At 41.4% G+C, this 12,502-nt stretch overlaps 1 protein-coding gene across 1 annotated transcript in view; it reads right to left on the bottom strand.

The window, feature by feature from the left end:
- The window catches only part of LOC111149101 (potassium voltage-gated channel interacting protein 4), a 1,200,286-nt gene extending 1,188,035 nt beyond the window's left edge, over positions 1-12,251 (bottom strand). Inside the window, exon 1 of the mRNA XM_022506024.1 lies at positions 12,133-12,251. Coding sequence (XP_022361732.1) covers positions 12,133-12,193 — 61 coding nt within the window. The 5' untranslated portion in view covers positions 12,194-12,251. The remainder of the gene's footprint in view (positions 1-12,132) is intronic.
- Between the last annotated feature and the right edge of the window lie 251 nt (positions 12,252-12,502).

Below are 12,502 nucleotides of genomic sequence, written 5' to 3'. Positions count from 1 at the left end.
CGCAGATGATATGATACTATATGTGGAAAACCCAAAAGACTCCACTCCAAAACTGCTAGAACTTGTACAGGAATTCAGTAAAGTGTCAGGATATAAAATCAATGCACAGAAATCAGTTGCATTTCTCTACACCAACAACAAGACAGAAGAAAGAGAAATTAAGGAGTCAATCCCATTTACAATTGCACCCAAAACTATAAGATACCTAGGAATAAATCTAACCAAAGAGACTAAGAATCTATACACAGAAAACTATAAAGTACTCATGAAAGAAATTGAGGAAGACACAAAGAAATGGAAAAATGTTCCATGCTCCTGGATTGGAAGAATAAATATTGTGAAAATGTCTATGCTACCTAAAGCAATCTACACATTTAATGCAATTCCTATCAAAGTACCATCCATTTTTTTCAAAGAAATGGAACAAATAATCCTAAAATGTATATGGAACCAGAAAAGACCTCGAATAGCCAAAGGAATATTGAAAAAGAAAGCCAAAGTTGGTGGCATCACAATTCCGGACTTCAAGCTCTATTACAAAGCTGTCATCATCAAGACAGCATGGTACTGGCACAAAAACAGACACATAGATCAATGGAACAGAATAGAGAGCCCAGAAATAGACCCTCAACTCTATGGTCAACTAATCTTCGACAAAGCAGGAAAGAATATCCAATGGAAAAAAGACAGCCTCTTCAACAAATGGAGTTGGGAAAATTGGACAGCCACATGCAGAGAAATGAAATTGGATCATTTCCTTACACCACACACAAAAATAGACTCAAAATGGATGAAGGATCTCAATGTGAGAAAGGAATCCATCAAAATCCTTGAGGAGAACACAGGCAGCAACCTCTTCGACCTCAACCGCAGCAACATCTTCCTAGGAACATCGCCAAAGGCAAGGGAAGCAAGGGCAAAAATGAACTATTGGGATTTTATCAAGATCAAAAGCTTTTGCACAGCAAAGGAAACAGTTAACAAAACCAAAAGACAACTGACAGAATGGGAGAAGATATTTGCAAATGACATATCAGATAAAGGGCTAGTGTCCAAAATCTATAAAGAACTTAGCAAACTCAACACGCAAAGAACAAATAATCCAATCAAGAAATGGGCAGAGGACATGAACAGACATTTCTGCAAAGAAGACATCCAGATGGCCAACAGACACATGAAAAAGTGCTCCACATCACTCGGCATCAGGGAAATACAAATCAAAACCACAATGAGATACCACCTCACACCAGTCAGAATGGCTAAAATTAACAAGTCAGGAAATGACAGATGCTGGCGAGGATGCGGAGAAAGGGGAACCCTCCTACACTGTTGGTGGGAATGCAAGCTTGTGCAACCACTCTGGAAAACAGCATGGAGGTTCCTCAAAATGTTGAAAATAGAACTACCCTATGACCCAGCAACTGCACTGCTGGGTATTTACCCTAAAGATACAAACGTAGTGATCCGAAGGGGCACGTGCACCCGAATGTTTATAGCAGCAATGTCTACAATAGCCAAACTATGGAAAGAACCTAGATGTCCATCAACAGACGAATGGATAAAGAAGATGTGGTATATATACACAATGGAATACTATGCAGCCATCAAAAGAAATGAAGTCTTGCCATTTGCGACGACGTGGATGGAACTAGAGGGTATCATGCTTAGCGAAGTGAGTCAATCGGAGAAAGACAACTATCATATGATCTCCCTGATATGAGGGAGAGGAGATGCAACATGGGGGCTTAAGGGGGTAGGAGAAGAGTAAATGAAACAAGATGGGATTGGGAGGGAGACAAACCATAAGTGACTCTTAATATCACAAAACAAACTGAGGGTTAATGGGGGGAGGGGGGTTGGGGGGGTGGGATTATGGACATTGGGGAGGGTATGTGCTATGGTGAGTGCTGTGAAGTGTGTAAACCTGGCGATTCACAGACCTGTACCCCTGGGGATAAAAATATATGTTTATAAAAAATAAAATTAAAAAAATAAATAAATAAATAAAAATAAAAAAAAAGATATCTATTATGTTTTACAAAAGAATAAATTGGCTCACATTTGAAAAATCCCTTACTGATAACAGGGAGTAGTAATATTATCTAGTCTATAGGTTAGTGCTGTTCCTCTGTGTAATGTTTGTTTTATATTTTATATGACTCTGTGAAATCAATATCACTTAATAACAAATCATGTGGTCATGTAAGGTCCGCTCTGTGTTCCCTCAGCTTATAATTTCATAGTAGACAAGGACCTGCTGATATCCTCCCTCAAGGACATACTCTGGGGTACTGTGAGGGTAGTTAGCAAGTGCCTTTGAAAATGAGGTAAGTTAACATACTCTACCTAATCAGTACATGATTCAGAGCAAGTAGGATTCTGGGGTGGAGAAGGAAGATCAGATTTAAAAGCTTAATTCCTAGACTTTAAACAGCTAATACACCTTTTTCTATTCAGAAATATTTACCAGCAGTGTCCCTCCTCCAGTAGGTAATTGATAAACATGTTTTAAGTGGATGTCTGTTGAACAACATCCTCAAAACTATTTATAAAACCACCAAAACAAATTGCATTAAGACCAAAGTTATAACTGTCATTGCTTGAGATCTGAAATTCTATTCTAATGATATTTATGAAAAGCTCATGCTCAGGGATCCAAAGATAAATGTAACTGTTTAAAATTGCAAGGTTTCTCACAAATTATGTCCATGGTTAAATCTTCCCAGTTCAGTGTTTGTAGATTTTGCACTGTCAGTATGTATCCTGCGAGGTGAACGATTCTGAAAGTTATCTTAATGACTAATTTTCATTTGGAATCTATATTCCCCACTCTGACTAGGAAGGTTTATAGGGTTCATCTGCAAATCTAGTACTTAAATCACATCAGAAGGGCTGGTGTTTATTACTCTGCAGCTTTGCAGTTTTAGATGTTTTGCCTTTTTAAAACTACCTTACAATGCCTCCATCAAAAATGGAGTTTATTCTATAACACATGGCAGGAGAAGTCCCTCACTCTTTGTCCCTGCTTAAGGCTGTATTCTATGGTCTTCGGCTTTCTTTTTCCATGTTTCTCAATGTGTGGTTTTGAACGCTCATTGTTTTATACTTGTCCACCCAAGATTTCCCTCCCCACCACCTTCAAATTAATGTAATGCACCTGTGTTTCAGAGCCTGCACCAACCCTCTGATCACAACTTTAGCAGGAAATAAGGATGAAACTGGACCTTGAAAGGAGAGGGAATGGGGAACAGATTGCAATAATACTGTGTGTCTCAGTAGGAAGAGACTTGGCTTCCAATTAAAGGGAGTTTGGGGAAATAGCATGGAAAGCATGATTTAAGAATTCTTGGGGAAAATGTGAGAGAAAGGTTTGGCAGAATCAGATTTTCACAAATGCTCACAATGTTAACTCAGGTATAATATTCTCATGGTCAATGGTTGACTGCACAAAATTCAATTTAAAAATTAGAGTGATAGTCCACTTAATTTTTAAAATTCTACACTAATTTAAAATGTCTCCGCCTTGACCAGAACATTATTTAAACTGGCAGTAAGAGAGCTGGGAATGGTCAATTACTTTATGATTATCTTTAAACAGAAGTTATTACCCATTCCGTACTCTCCAAGCTTCAAAATCATATTTGTTTTATGAGAAAAAAGTGCACTTCTTCGGAGAATCCCAGCATAACAGCTCTTAAAAATCTTGAAAAACGCGTAAGTAACATCAGGTCTTTAAGTGGCCAACAGATAAACCCATATTACAGATGGAAAGATAGAAGACAGGAAGAAACTGGGCAAGAGAACAAATACAGAATCGTGAGCACAGTTCTTTTAGTAGCTTTATTTTTTAAGACCCCAGAGAAAGGAAGGTCAATTTCAATATCACAGTTTGCTTTCACTGCATTCACTTGGAAGGGAATGCCGCCTCTGCCAACTGCACAGAATCTTGTTTTGCAGCACCCACCTCCCTTCATCCTTGCCTCTGTGATGGCAGTGAGTATTTTAAAATAGGCACGTTTAGCTATTTGTTTTCTCCCCTACTCAAGTATACACACCTGGTACATACTCAGTAAATCACTCTTGAATAAACAGTAACCTTTCTGAAGCCCATCTCCACATCTTGCTGATCCCAGCAGCAAGGAGTTTCTTTGTAAATATTTGCTGAATTAAACTCATGTCATCATTACAGAATCTATTCCTACAATCTAGGAGTGGATAGGATTACCACCACTTGATAAATGGAGAAAGAGGAACAGGGATCTTCTACTCACTGGCTATTTCACATGGTCTTACCTTTCTAAGGTAAGTTAAAATTTCTCTCGATTAAACCCCTCTCCAAATTAAACTTGCTCTCAGGACTTGATTTGCAGGGTTATTTCTGAAATGCCTATTAGTTCCATAGTATCATTTTGTTTTTTTTCAAATTCCCTGCAGAAACAACAAGAAGAATGGAGAGCACACTTCCATGAGCCTGAGATGGGCTGGAGTACAGAGTTTATTCTCACCTTTACGTAAGACCGTAATTCACGCAACAGTTCTCTGGAGCACAAACATACACAACGAACATGGATACATGGTTTGGGCAAGATCATTTTTTGGTAAGTAGTTTCTCATGCTGGTCTAATGGAAATGGATTAAATTGCAAAAAAGTACAACCCGAAATAAAGCCCCTGGCAGAATGTCCATTCTGAGATATAGTTGCATGCATCCTTTTCACCCAATTTTATTATGAAACTCACGAAGGCATTTGGAAGTCACGTGGTCTCTTATTAAAAATTACTAATCATCCTACTGGGGGACAACCCTGGGGACACCTGAGCATCTGTAACACGACGCACCAACCGTATTACAAAGAAGACGTGAGAGAGAGAGAGTGTGTCCTCACGTAGACTGCGGTAGTTACTGTAGCAATCAAAGCTGATTATGATTCCCATTTGGGCTGCAGATACTGTCATTTCATAAATAAACTGCTTCACTCAACAGAGCCTTCAAAATATTAAGGAGTGTTGATGTCTAGAGATGAAAGTCTGTTTTTTCCTCCAAAACCTTGTTAAAGACTGACTTTAAATGCCCGTTTACAACCGCTGCCGTAAAATGGGTTGACTGCTCGGTTTTACCTAAAGAAGTCATCGGGGTGGAATACGTAGGGGAAAGAAGTTTCTAAAAGGTCAATTATATATCCAAAGGCTATTTAAATATATCCGAAAGGGCATTTCCAAAGGGAGAGCCATTCAACCACACCGGCTGTTTGTTCAGAAGGAAAAAAATCAGCCCATAAGACAGGCATGGAGGCTAAGTGCTCCAGAGGGCAAATTCTGTATGTGTATCTCTGTTCGAATTAGTCCTTATTGTCCAAGTATGTGGAGAACATCTGTGTTTCAACACTGTGAGCCACTCCTTCTCAGAGTTCCTAATCCACGGGCACGCTGCACACATCTAGAGCTGCCTAAGTGTGGCCCGCTCACTGAGCAATGAGAGGGATCCAGCCACAGAGGTAAGAGGAAAAGAGCTGAACCCCGTCATCTTCTCAGCCCTGCCACAAGATCCAGCCCCTTCCCAAGACCCTCCCTATGCAGCCTGATGGTCTCTGTGAATTCTGATATGAAATAAATGGATATTACACCATGAGTGATGTTTCCGGTTTCTTCTTTCCATCTCTTTCCACTGTCACTGCTATAATTGGAGAAAAAATTTACCATTTGATAAGGATAATGACAAAGAGTCTAATAATGATGGTAGGTGGTGGTATAGCCAGTAAGGCTCTGGGCTGGGAAACATTAGGAAGGGCCACTCTCTATAATGTGAGCTCAGACTACAGCAAATCACAATCATGATTCAGAGGGAATACTCAACTAATCTTTCCACTCTTTTCCGCAGGGGAACCAAAAGAGGTCAAATTAACTCACTGGGGGCCCCCTTGGACTACAACTCCTAGAGGTGGTAGTTCGGGAAGGTTATAAAGGCTGAAGGAAGAGTTGCGGCAACAGCATCCGAAGACAACCCTGACTATTGTTCTGAATACACAGAAAACACTGGGTACTTACTAACCCCTTCTTCAGAAATAATATAAGATCTTATAGCAATGCATTATGGATGCAAAAGCACGCACAGAGAGGAGACATGCTCTTTTGATGTTCTATGACTATCCATATAGACCTGGCCCACTGAATGGAAAAGACAGGGAACCCAAAAGGAATGTCACTTCCAATAGATGCTTACCAAGCAGTTAAATGTGAATTATAATTTGGGGTCTTCAGTGGATCTATCCCCGGGCAACCCAGTTTAAATTCAATTAACCATGCCTTCAGCAGGTTTTCTTGTGAATCACTGTGCCAGTACTTACTAGGGTATGAAAACGGTTAATTTGTGTACGATCCTCCCCATCAAGGAGTTACCATTTAAGAGCTGCAAATGAGATGAACATGCCTAGCTTATTCTGTCTTGTCATTCAGATATAGATAAAAATAAAAGAAAAAATGACCTAAGAAAATTCAAAGCAGAATTCTTTGGGGAAGAGACAGGGAGAAATCAGTAAGACTGCACAAGAAAGACACTGCATTTGCAGTAAGTCTTGAGGGATACGTTCAATGTGAAACAATTAACAATGTTCAGTGGGCAACATGGGGGCAGAAAGTTCATTCAAAGCAGTAGGTACAACTTGAGATGTGCTTGAGATAGGCACACTTAGAGAACAGTCCAATTTAGCAGGTCAAAGTGCAGACCTACAAGTCATGGAAGATAATGTTGGATTGGAAGACTGTCAACATACTGTGGGAGGCCTGCCTATCAAGCTAAGGAAACTGTTTTTAGTTCTATAAGGCATTAAAATAATGGGAAGGCATTAAAAGATTTTGCACAGGTTAATGACCGTACTCAAATCAGTTTTTAGTGAATTTGGTTGGTTTTGAGTGGGGAGGCACTTGGTGCAGACAGGAGGCAACCATCGTGGTCTGGGAAATAACAAGAACATGACCTTGAGTGTACGATGAAACCTGGTGTAGGAGCTAGCCATAAAGCCAGGATAGAATCAATAAGGCCTGGGGATGGTTTCCACAGGGAAGGGGAGGCAATGATTAAGGTGGGAAGTACCACAGATAAGTAAACACTTTTGTGGGTTTGTTTGTTGTTTTTTAACTGTAGTTCTCAAATAATGATGCTATCATTAGCAAAATTTAGAAAATAAATTGTTCTTTGAAGAGAGGGCAGGTCTTTTATAACATGTTACTTTAAAGTGCTAGTAAAAATTGCTGATAGTTCTGCTCAGCCACTCATGGAAATGGACTGGAAAAGGATCAGTCGAGAGCTATAGAGTAAGAAGACTTCTGTATCAAAGATGCACCAGGACCACAGTTTGATTAAAGAAAGAATGTAGAAGGAGAAGACAATTAAGACAAGAGTGTCTGAAAAGCTGCACAAAACAGACAAGAAAAGAAATAAAGATCAGAAAAAGAGATCTGAGAGAATTAGGAAGAACTAGAATAACACATTCACAGAATCCGAGGGAGACTTCATTCAACAAATTATCTGTTGTTGAGCCAATGTACCATGTGAGGGTTCATGCTAGATGCTGGGGATACAAGGTAGGCAGAACACAACAGCTCTGCTCCCATGAAGTTCATAGTTTTCTAAGGAGTGTTGACAAACAGCACAAAGCATCACAGGGAGTCTGGGATGATGTAAATTAAGACCATTAGGACCTTTAACCAAATGCACACTTCAAAAAAATAAAGAGGTGATTCAATGCCCAAGGATGAATAAATTTATAATGACAGGTGTACTTATAGAAACTTAAGCCACTTTTAAGGATGGCAAGGGCCCATGGAACAAAATATACACTCATCCTCCCATCCTTCTTCCCTCCTTCCCCCCCTCTCACTCTCTGGTCTGTCTCTCTCACACACATACACACACTTCAATCTGCTTGAAATAAGAAGGAAAGCTATTAAGTAAACAAGCACACTCTGCTATGAAATACTGAAATGTAGTATTATCCACATGTTCTAGAAAACCTGTGAGGACAAGGAAAACAAAAGGACAAAGAAGAGAAAGAAGAAGAACCAGCAGCAGCAGCAGCAACACCACCACCACCATATACTTCATCTTCAAACGATTCAACCACTATTTGATCTACGATTCTGCAGAAATCTTGCACACACATTTTATCTTACATGGCTCATTAATTTCCAAACCATCCATAGCCTTATTTTATGAAACACTGCATAAGAATTGGCAAAAAGGGGAGCCTGGGTGGCTCAGTGGGTTAAAGCCTCTGCCTTCAGCTCAGGTCATGATCCCAAGTTCCTGGGATGGAGCCCCGCATCGGGCTCTCTGCTCTGCGGGGAGCCTGCTTCCCCCTCTCTCTCTGCCTGCCTCTCTGCCTACTTGTGATCTGTCAAATAAATAAAATCTTAAAAAAAAAAAAAAAAAGAATTGGCAAAAAAAAAAAAAAGGCACAGCAAAAGGAGGAGAGGGGTTGCTTAATTTTAACACTTGGATCATATCATTTGCTTAGTACCTTCTTATATTTAATGACATGAATAAAACAGAATAATTCCTGTGTGATAAAAAGCTTTTCCTGGGTTATTCAGCATACACAGACTTTTCACTGTGACCCATGTGGAATCACTAATTTGGATTTGCCTTACCCTTAATAATACAAAACAAGCTGGAGCCATCATACATCTGTCAACAATACAAAATCACAGAGGTTTTTCACTCCAGTATTGCTGGTTTGCAAACCCCGGACCTTCCCTGGGTAAAATCTGAAACAGGCCTCCATACACAGAGGACAAGAAGACCAAAGAAAGAGGCAGACCACTCCACACTGGGAGGTGGCAAATGCAAAAAGCAAAGAAACTTACATAGGCTTGTGGTAGGGGCTCCAGGAGAAGATCTCCAGCCCCCCAGCCAGAAACTTATAAGTTCATATAGAGTCCTTAGAAGAGCTCAGTCACACACACCATCCAGATGGCCTCAGCAACACCTTTTTCTCTCAAGACTATGTCCTTGAAAACAGTTCCTGCTTTGGCGGGCAGAACATACATTCCAAGGGCAAGGGAGCAAGAGAGGAGCCTCCAGTGGTCCAGGTCTAGCTGCTGGATCCAACAGTAGTCACGTCCTCTAACAATGACTGAAATGTCCATGCATTTCCCTCCCCACTTTTAGCTGTAGACTACATCACATAACATATGCCATCCCTAAGTTAGATGGCACAAATTGAGGACACCGATGAATAATCTTACAGGGTTGTTTTTTTTTTTTTTCTTTTTTAACTCCGACCTTATTTCTGATTCTCTTTCAAATATACTGCTGAATTATCATCTCCCTCTGTCTCTCCACTGGTAGCAGGATTATGTTTGATTTCATAGCCAGGGAGCAAAATAGTAAGAATAGACAATTTTGTGAAAAATATATTCTGGGCAGGCTTTTGATATAATGTGGAAGCTGGTGACAGGGAGGCTAAAAGTGAGCACCACAATTTTTAAGAAACCTTTTCTATTTGTACTTATTTACGAGATGTCCATTTTCTGCACTGTAGCATTAACAGTGTTTCAACTACAGGGGTTTAGAGGTGATGTTCATCAGTTAGCATACTAAATACATTGCCCACTAAAAGAGAGCAGAGAAGAAACTTTTTTAGGATATTTTAAAGTTTGAGTAACCCAGTTCAACCCTGCTCCCATCTTCTCTACATTTCCCTCCTATTTTTCCTTTCATGTGGTTTTCTCCTTCATCTTTCAGCAAACCACTTTTCATAGCATTCTGGCTCTAGAGTCAGGTCATAAAACACACATACACACACACACATGCTTTTCTCTAATTCCTGATTTCCCTCTCATCTTTATTCATTCTTCTCAGTCTGATCCCCCAGTTAAATTTTGTTTCAGTTCTGATTAAATCATTTTATAAACCTCCATCCAAGAGGCATATATTCAAGGGAAAACCATCATGGTCATGTTAGAAGTTATGCAAATGTCTCACTCATTTGAAAGCAAACAAGAAATCAGGAGCTATTGTTTTAAAAACAAGAACTGAAGGTAGAGTTCACACCTTTAAAAACGACAGTCCTTCCTTATCCCAAGATTAAGGAAGACCATTCTATATCTGAGCACAAATAACCAAAGTATTTAAGCATGTATTTGGTGGAAATAATGTAGACTACATATTCAGGGGCTCATTCTCGAATAATATTAACAAAACAAGAACAAAAAGGTGCTCCAAGCTCCTTTTCCTTTATTCTTCTCATATGACAATTAACTCTAAAAACATGCAACACAATTCAAGAAACAGGTGTCAAATCACTTCAAGCCAGAAAAATCTTCACTTTTGGTCTCACCTTACCCAAGATATAAATCGACATCTTTCTATTCTCCAAAGGAACAATGAACACATGCTGATTTTAAAAATGATACTAAAAGTATTTTTTTAATGTATCATACTCCCCAGATGTGATTTCATCTTTGTTTCCATTTTATCTAACAAATAGAAATTATGGCCACCTGTGGCACTGTGAATAGACTGGACAAGCTGATTCTATCCCCATCTGGCCAATTAAAGACTAGGCCCAGCCAAAAAGCTGTTACCAGTGAGTAGCTAAGCAATGCAAGCCACCCTTTTCTCCAGACTTTCTTTTACTAATCTATCTTCAAGTTCCCACTGCTGTCTTGTGCATGAGTGCAGTTCCTAAAAGGACATGTAGCTCTCTACCTTATTCTTTGCCAAAAGAACAGCAAAGACAGAGACCCTATAAACTCAACGATTTACTTAGCCCTCTACAGTTAAAATGCCATTCTGGAAAAAATCCAATTTCTTAACGATTTTCAGTATCCCTCATAAAATATATCCTAGACATACTTGGTTCATAATGAGAGAACTATTGCCATAAGTGAAACCAGAACTAAACATCAGTACAGGTCAAAATTGGGACTTTAAAGGTAATGGTCATATTCTTTTTTTTTTTTTTTTTCTCCAGCCTGTAACAGGCTAAGACTTTTCTCTTTAAAATGTCAAATAAGGCTGGTGTCCTCCCAGTTACAATGACCTTAACAATATATTAGAGAGGGAAGACAAGAAAGGAAAAATGTCCATATTTCAATGTTCAAATTAGAGTGACAGACTCAAGTTGTCTGAAGTGACTCCATTTCCCTGGATATAAACAAGTAGAATGTGGAAATACCTCCTTCCCTGCAACTCAAGTCCAAGCGTGTCATCCTATAAATCTATGCTAGAGCCATATGTACGACCCCTCATCTTATATAACCTGGGAAATGTCCAGCTCTCCATTAGCTTCATATGTCCTGCAACCCCCTTCATTCTGTTTACGGCTCCTCTAAAGCACTTATACATGGGAGCCACCTAAGAACAAACTGATTCAACCAAAGGCGCTGTGGGGGGTGGGGGAGGCGGGATATCTCATCCCGTTTCACGATGGATCCCACTAAACTCATCAGACCATGTCCTTCCCTTGCTTTCGCAGAATATAGGCTACTCTGAAAGCCAAACACCTTGCAAAAGAGGGCCGGGTACCTTTCCAAGGCTGTACTGTATATAAATTATTTCCAAGTGTCACTGAAGACCATTTTCTCTGAACACACTAAACTGAGGCTGGCAATAAAACAAGACGCACGCTCCTGCTGAAGAATCTGACCCGAGAAACATTCCACCTGTATGTTACCAGGAAACCAAAATAGAGTTTTAATGAAGAAATGTTTGGGAGCATAAAGGAAAAGTGGATGGAGAGGATCAATACTATTTCAGCTCTTTTATCCCCAGGTGTTAGGGGAAGGAAGTGTGTGCTCTGCAGTCATCTGGCCGATGCATAAACAACATGGGAAATTTTCAGAGAAGGCAAAAGTAGGCACAGGATCAGATCGCAGGGGACCCCGCCACCAGCGAGTTTCACACACACTTCAAACAGCTCTTCTTCCCGACCTGGACCTTGCGTGCACCCCCCGTCTCCTTGGTACCCCCATTCCCGCCGCTCCCACCTCCCCTTCCCAGTCCCGCCTGGGTGGCCGTCTCTCATGCAGCAAAGGCAACAAGCGTCCCCAGCCGAGGAAGGGGGTCCCCGTCTCAGCTCGCGAAGGAAGGAGGGGAAGAAGGGCGCCCGCTCGCATGCTTAATGCATCCTACCGCCTGTGGAGCTCGCCTCCTCCAGCTGAGCCGAGATGCTTTCCACCCTCCTCACATTCATCTTCGGGGACGCAGGGTGCAGGAGCCGGACTCGAGAGGCGGCGGCCCAGAGGCGTGTGTTGGCCGGGTCTGGCCCGGAGGGGACTCGCCGCTCGGCCCGGGGCGTCCGCGGCTCTGGGAGCGCGAGGCGGCGGCAGCGGGCAGGGCGCGCGGAGCGTGCTGCAGGTGCGGCGGAGGCCGGCGGAGGGCGCCGGGGGCGCTGCGTGGCGCTGGGCGGCGGGGGCGCGCGGGCGGCCGGGAAGCGGGCGCCGTGCACTGTACGCCCGAGAGCGCCGCGCCCCCTCCTCTCGCGCGTTTCCGCGCTGTCCCT

Source organism: Enhydra lutris, unplaced genomic scaffold (genome assembly GCF_002288905.1).
Source record: "Enhydra lutris kenyoni isolate GAN:26980312 unplaced genomic scaffold, ASM228890v2 scaffoldscaffold21, whole genome shotgun sequence".
Lineage (NCBI taxonomy): Eukaryota > Metazoa > Chordata > Mammalia > Carnivora > Mustelidae > Enhydra > Enhydra lutris.
This window is presented reverse-complemented; position numbering and strand designations above follow the sequence as displayed.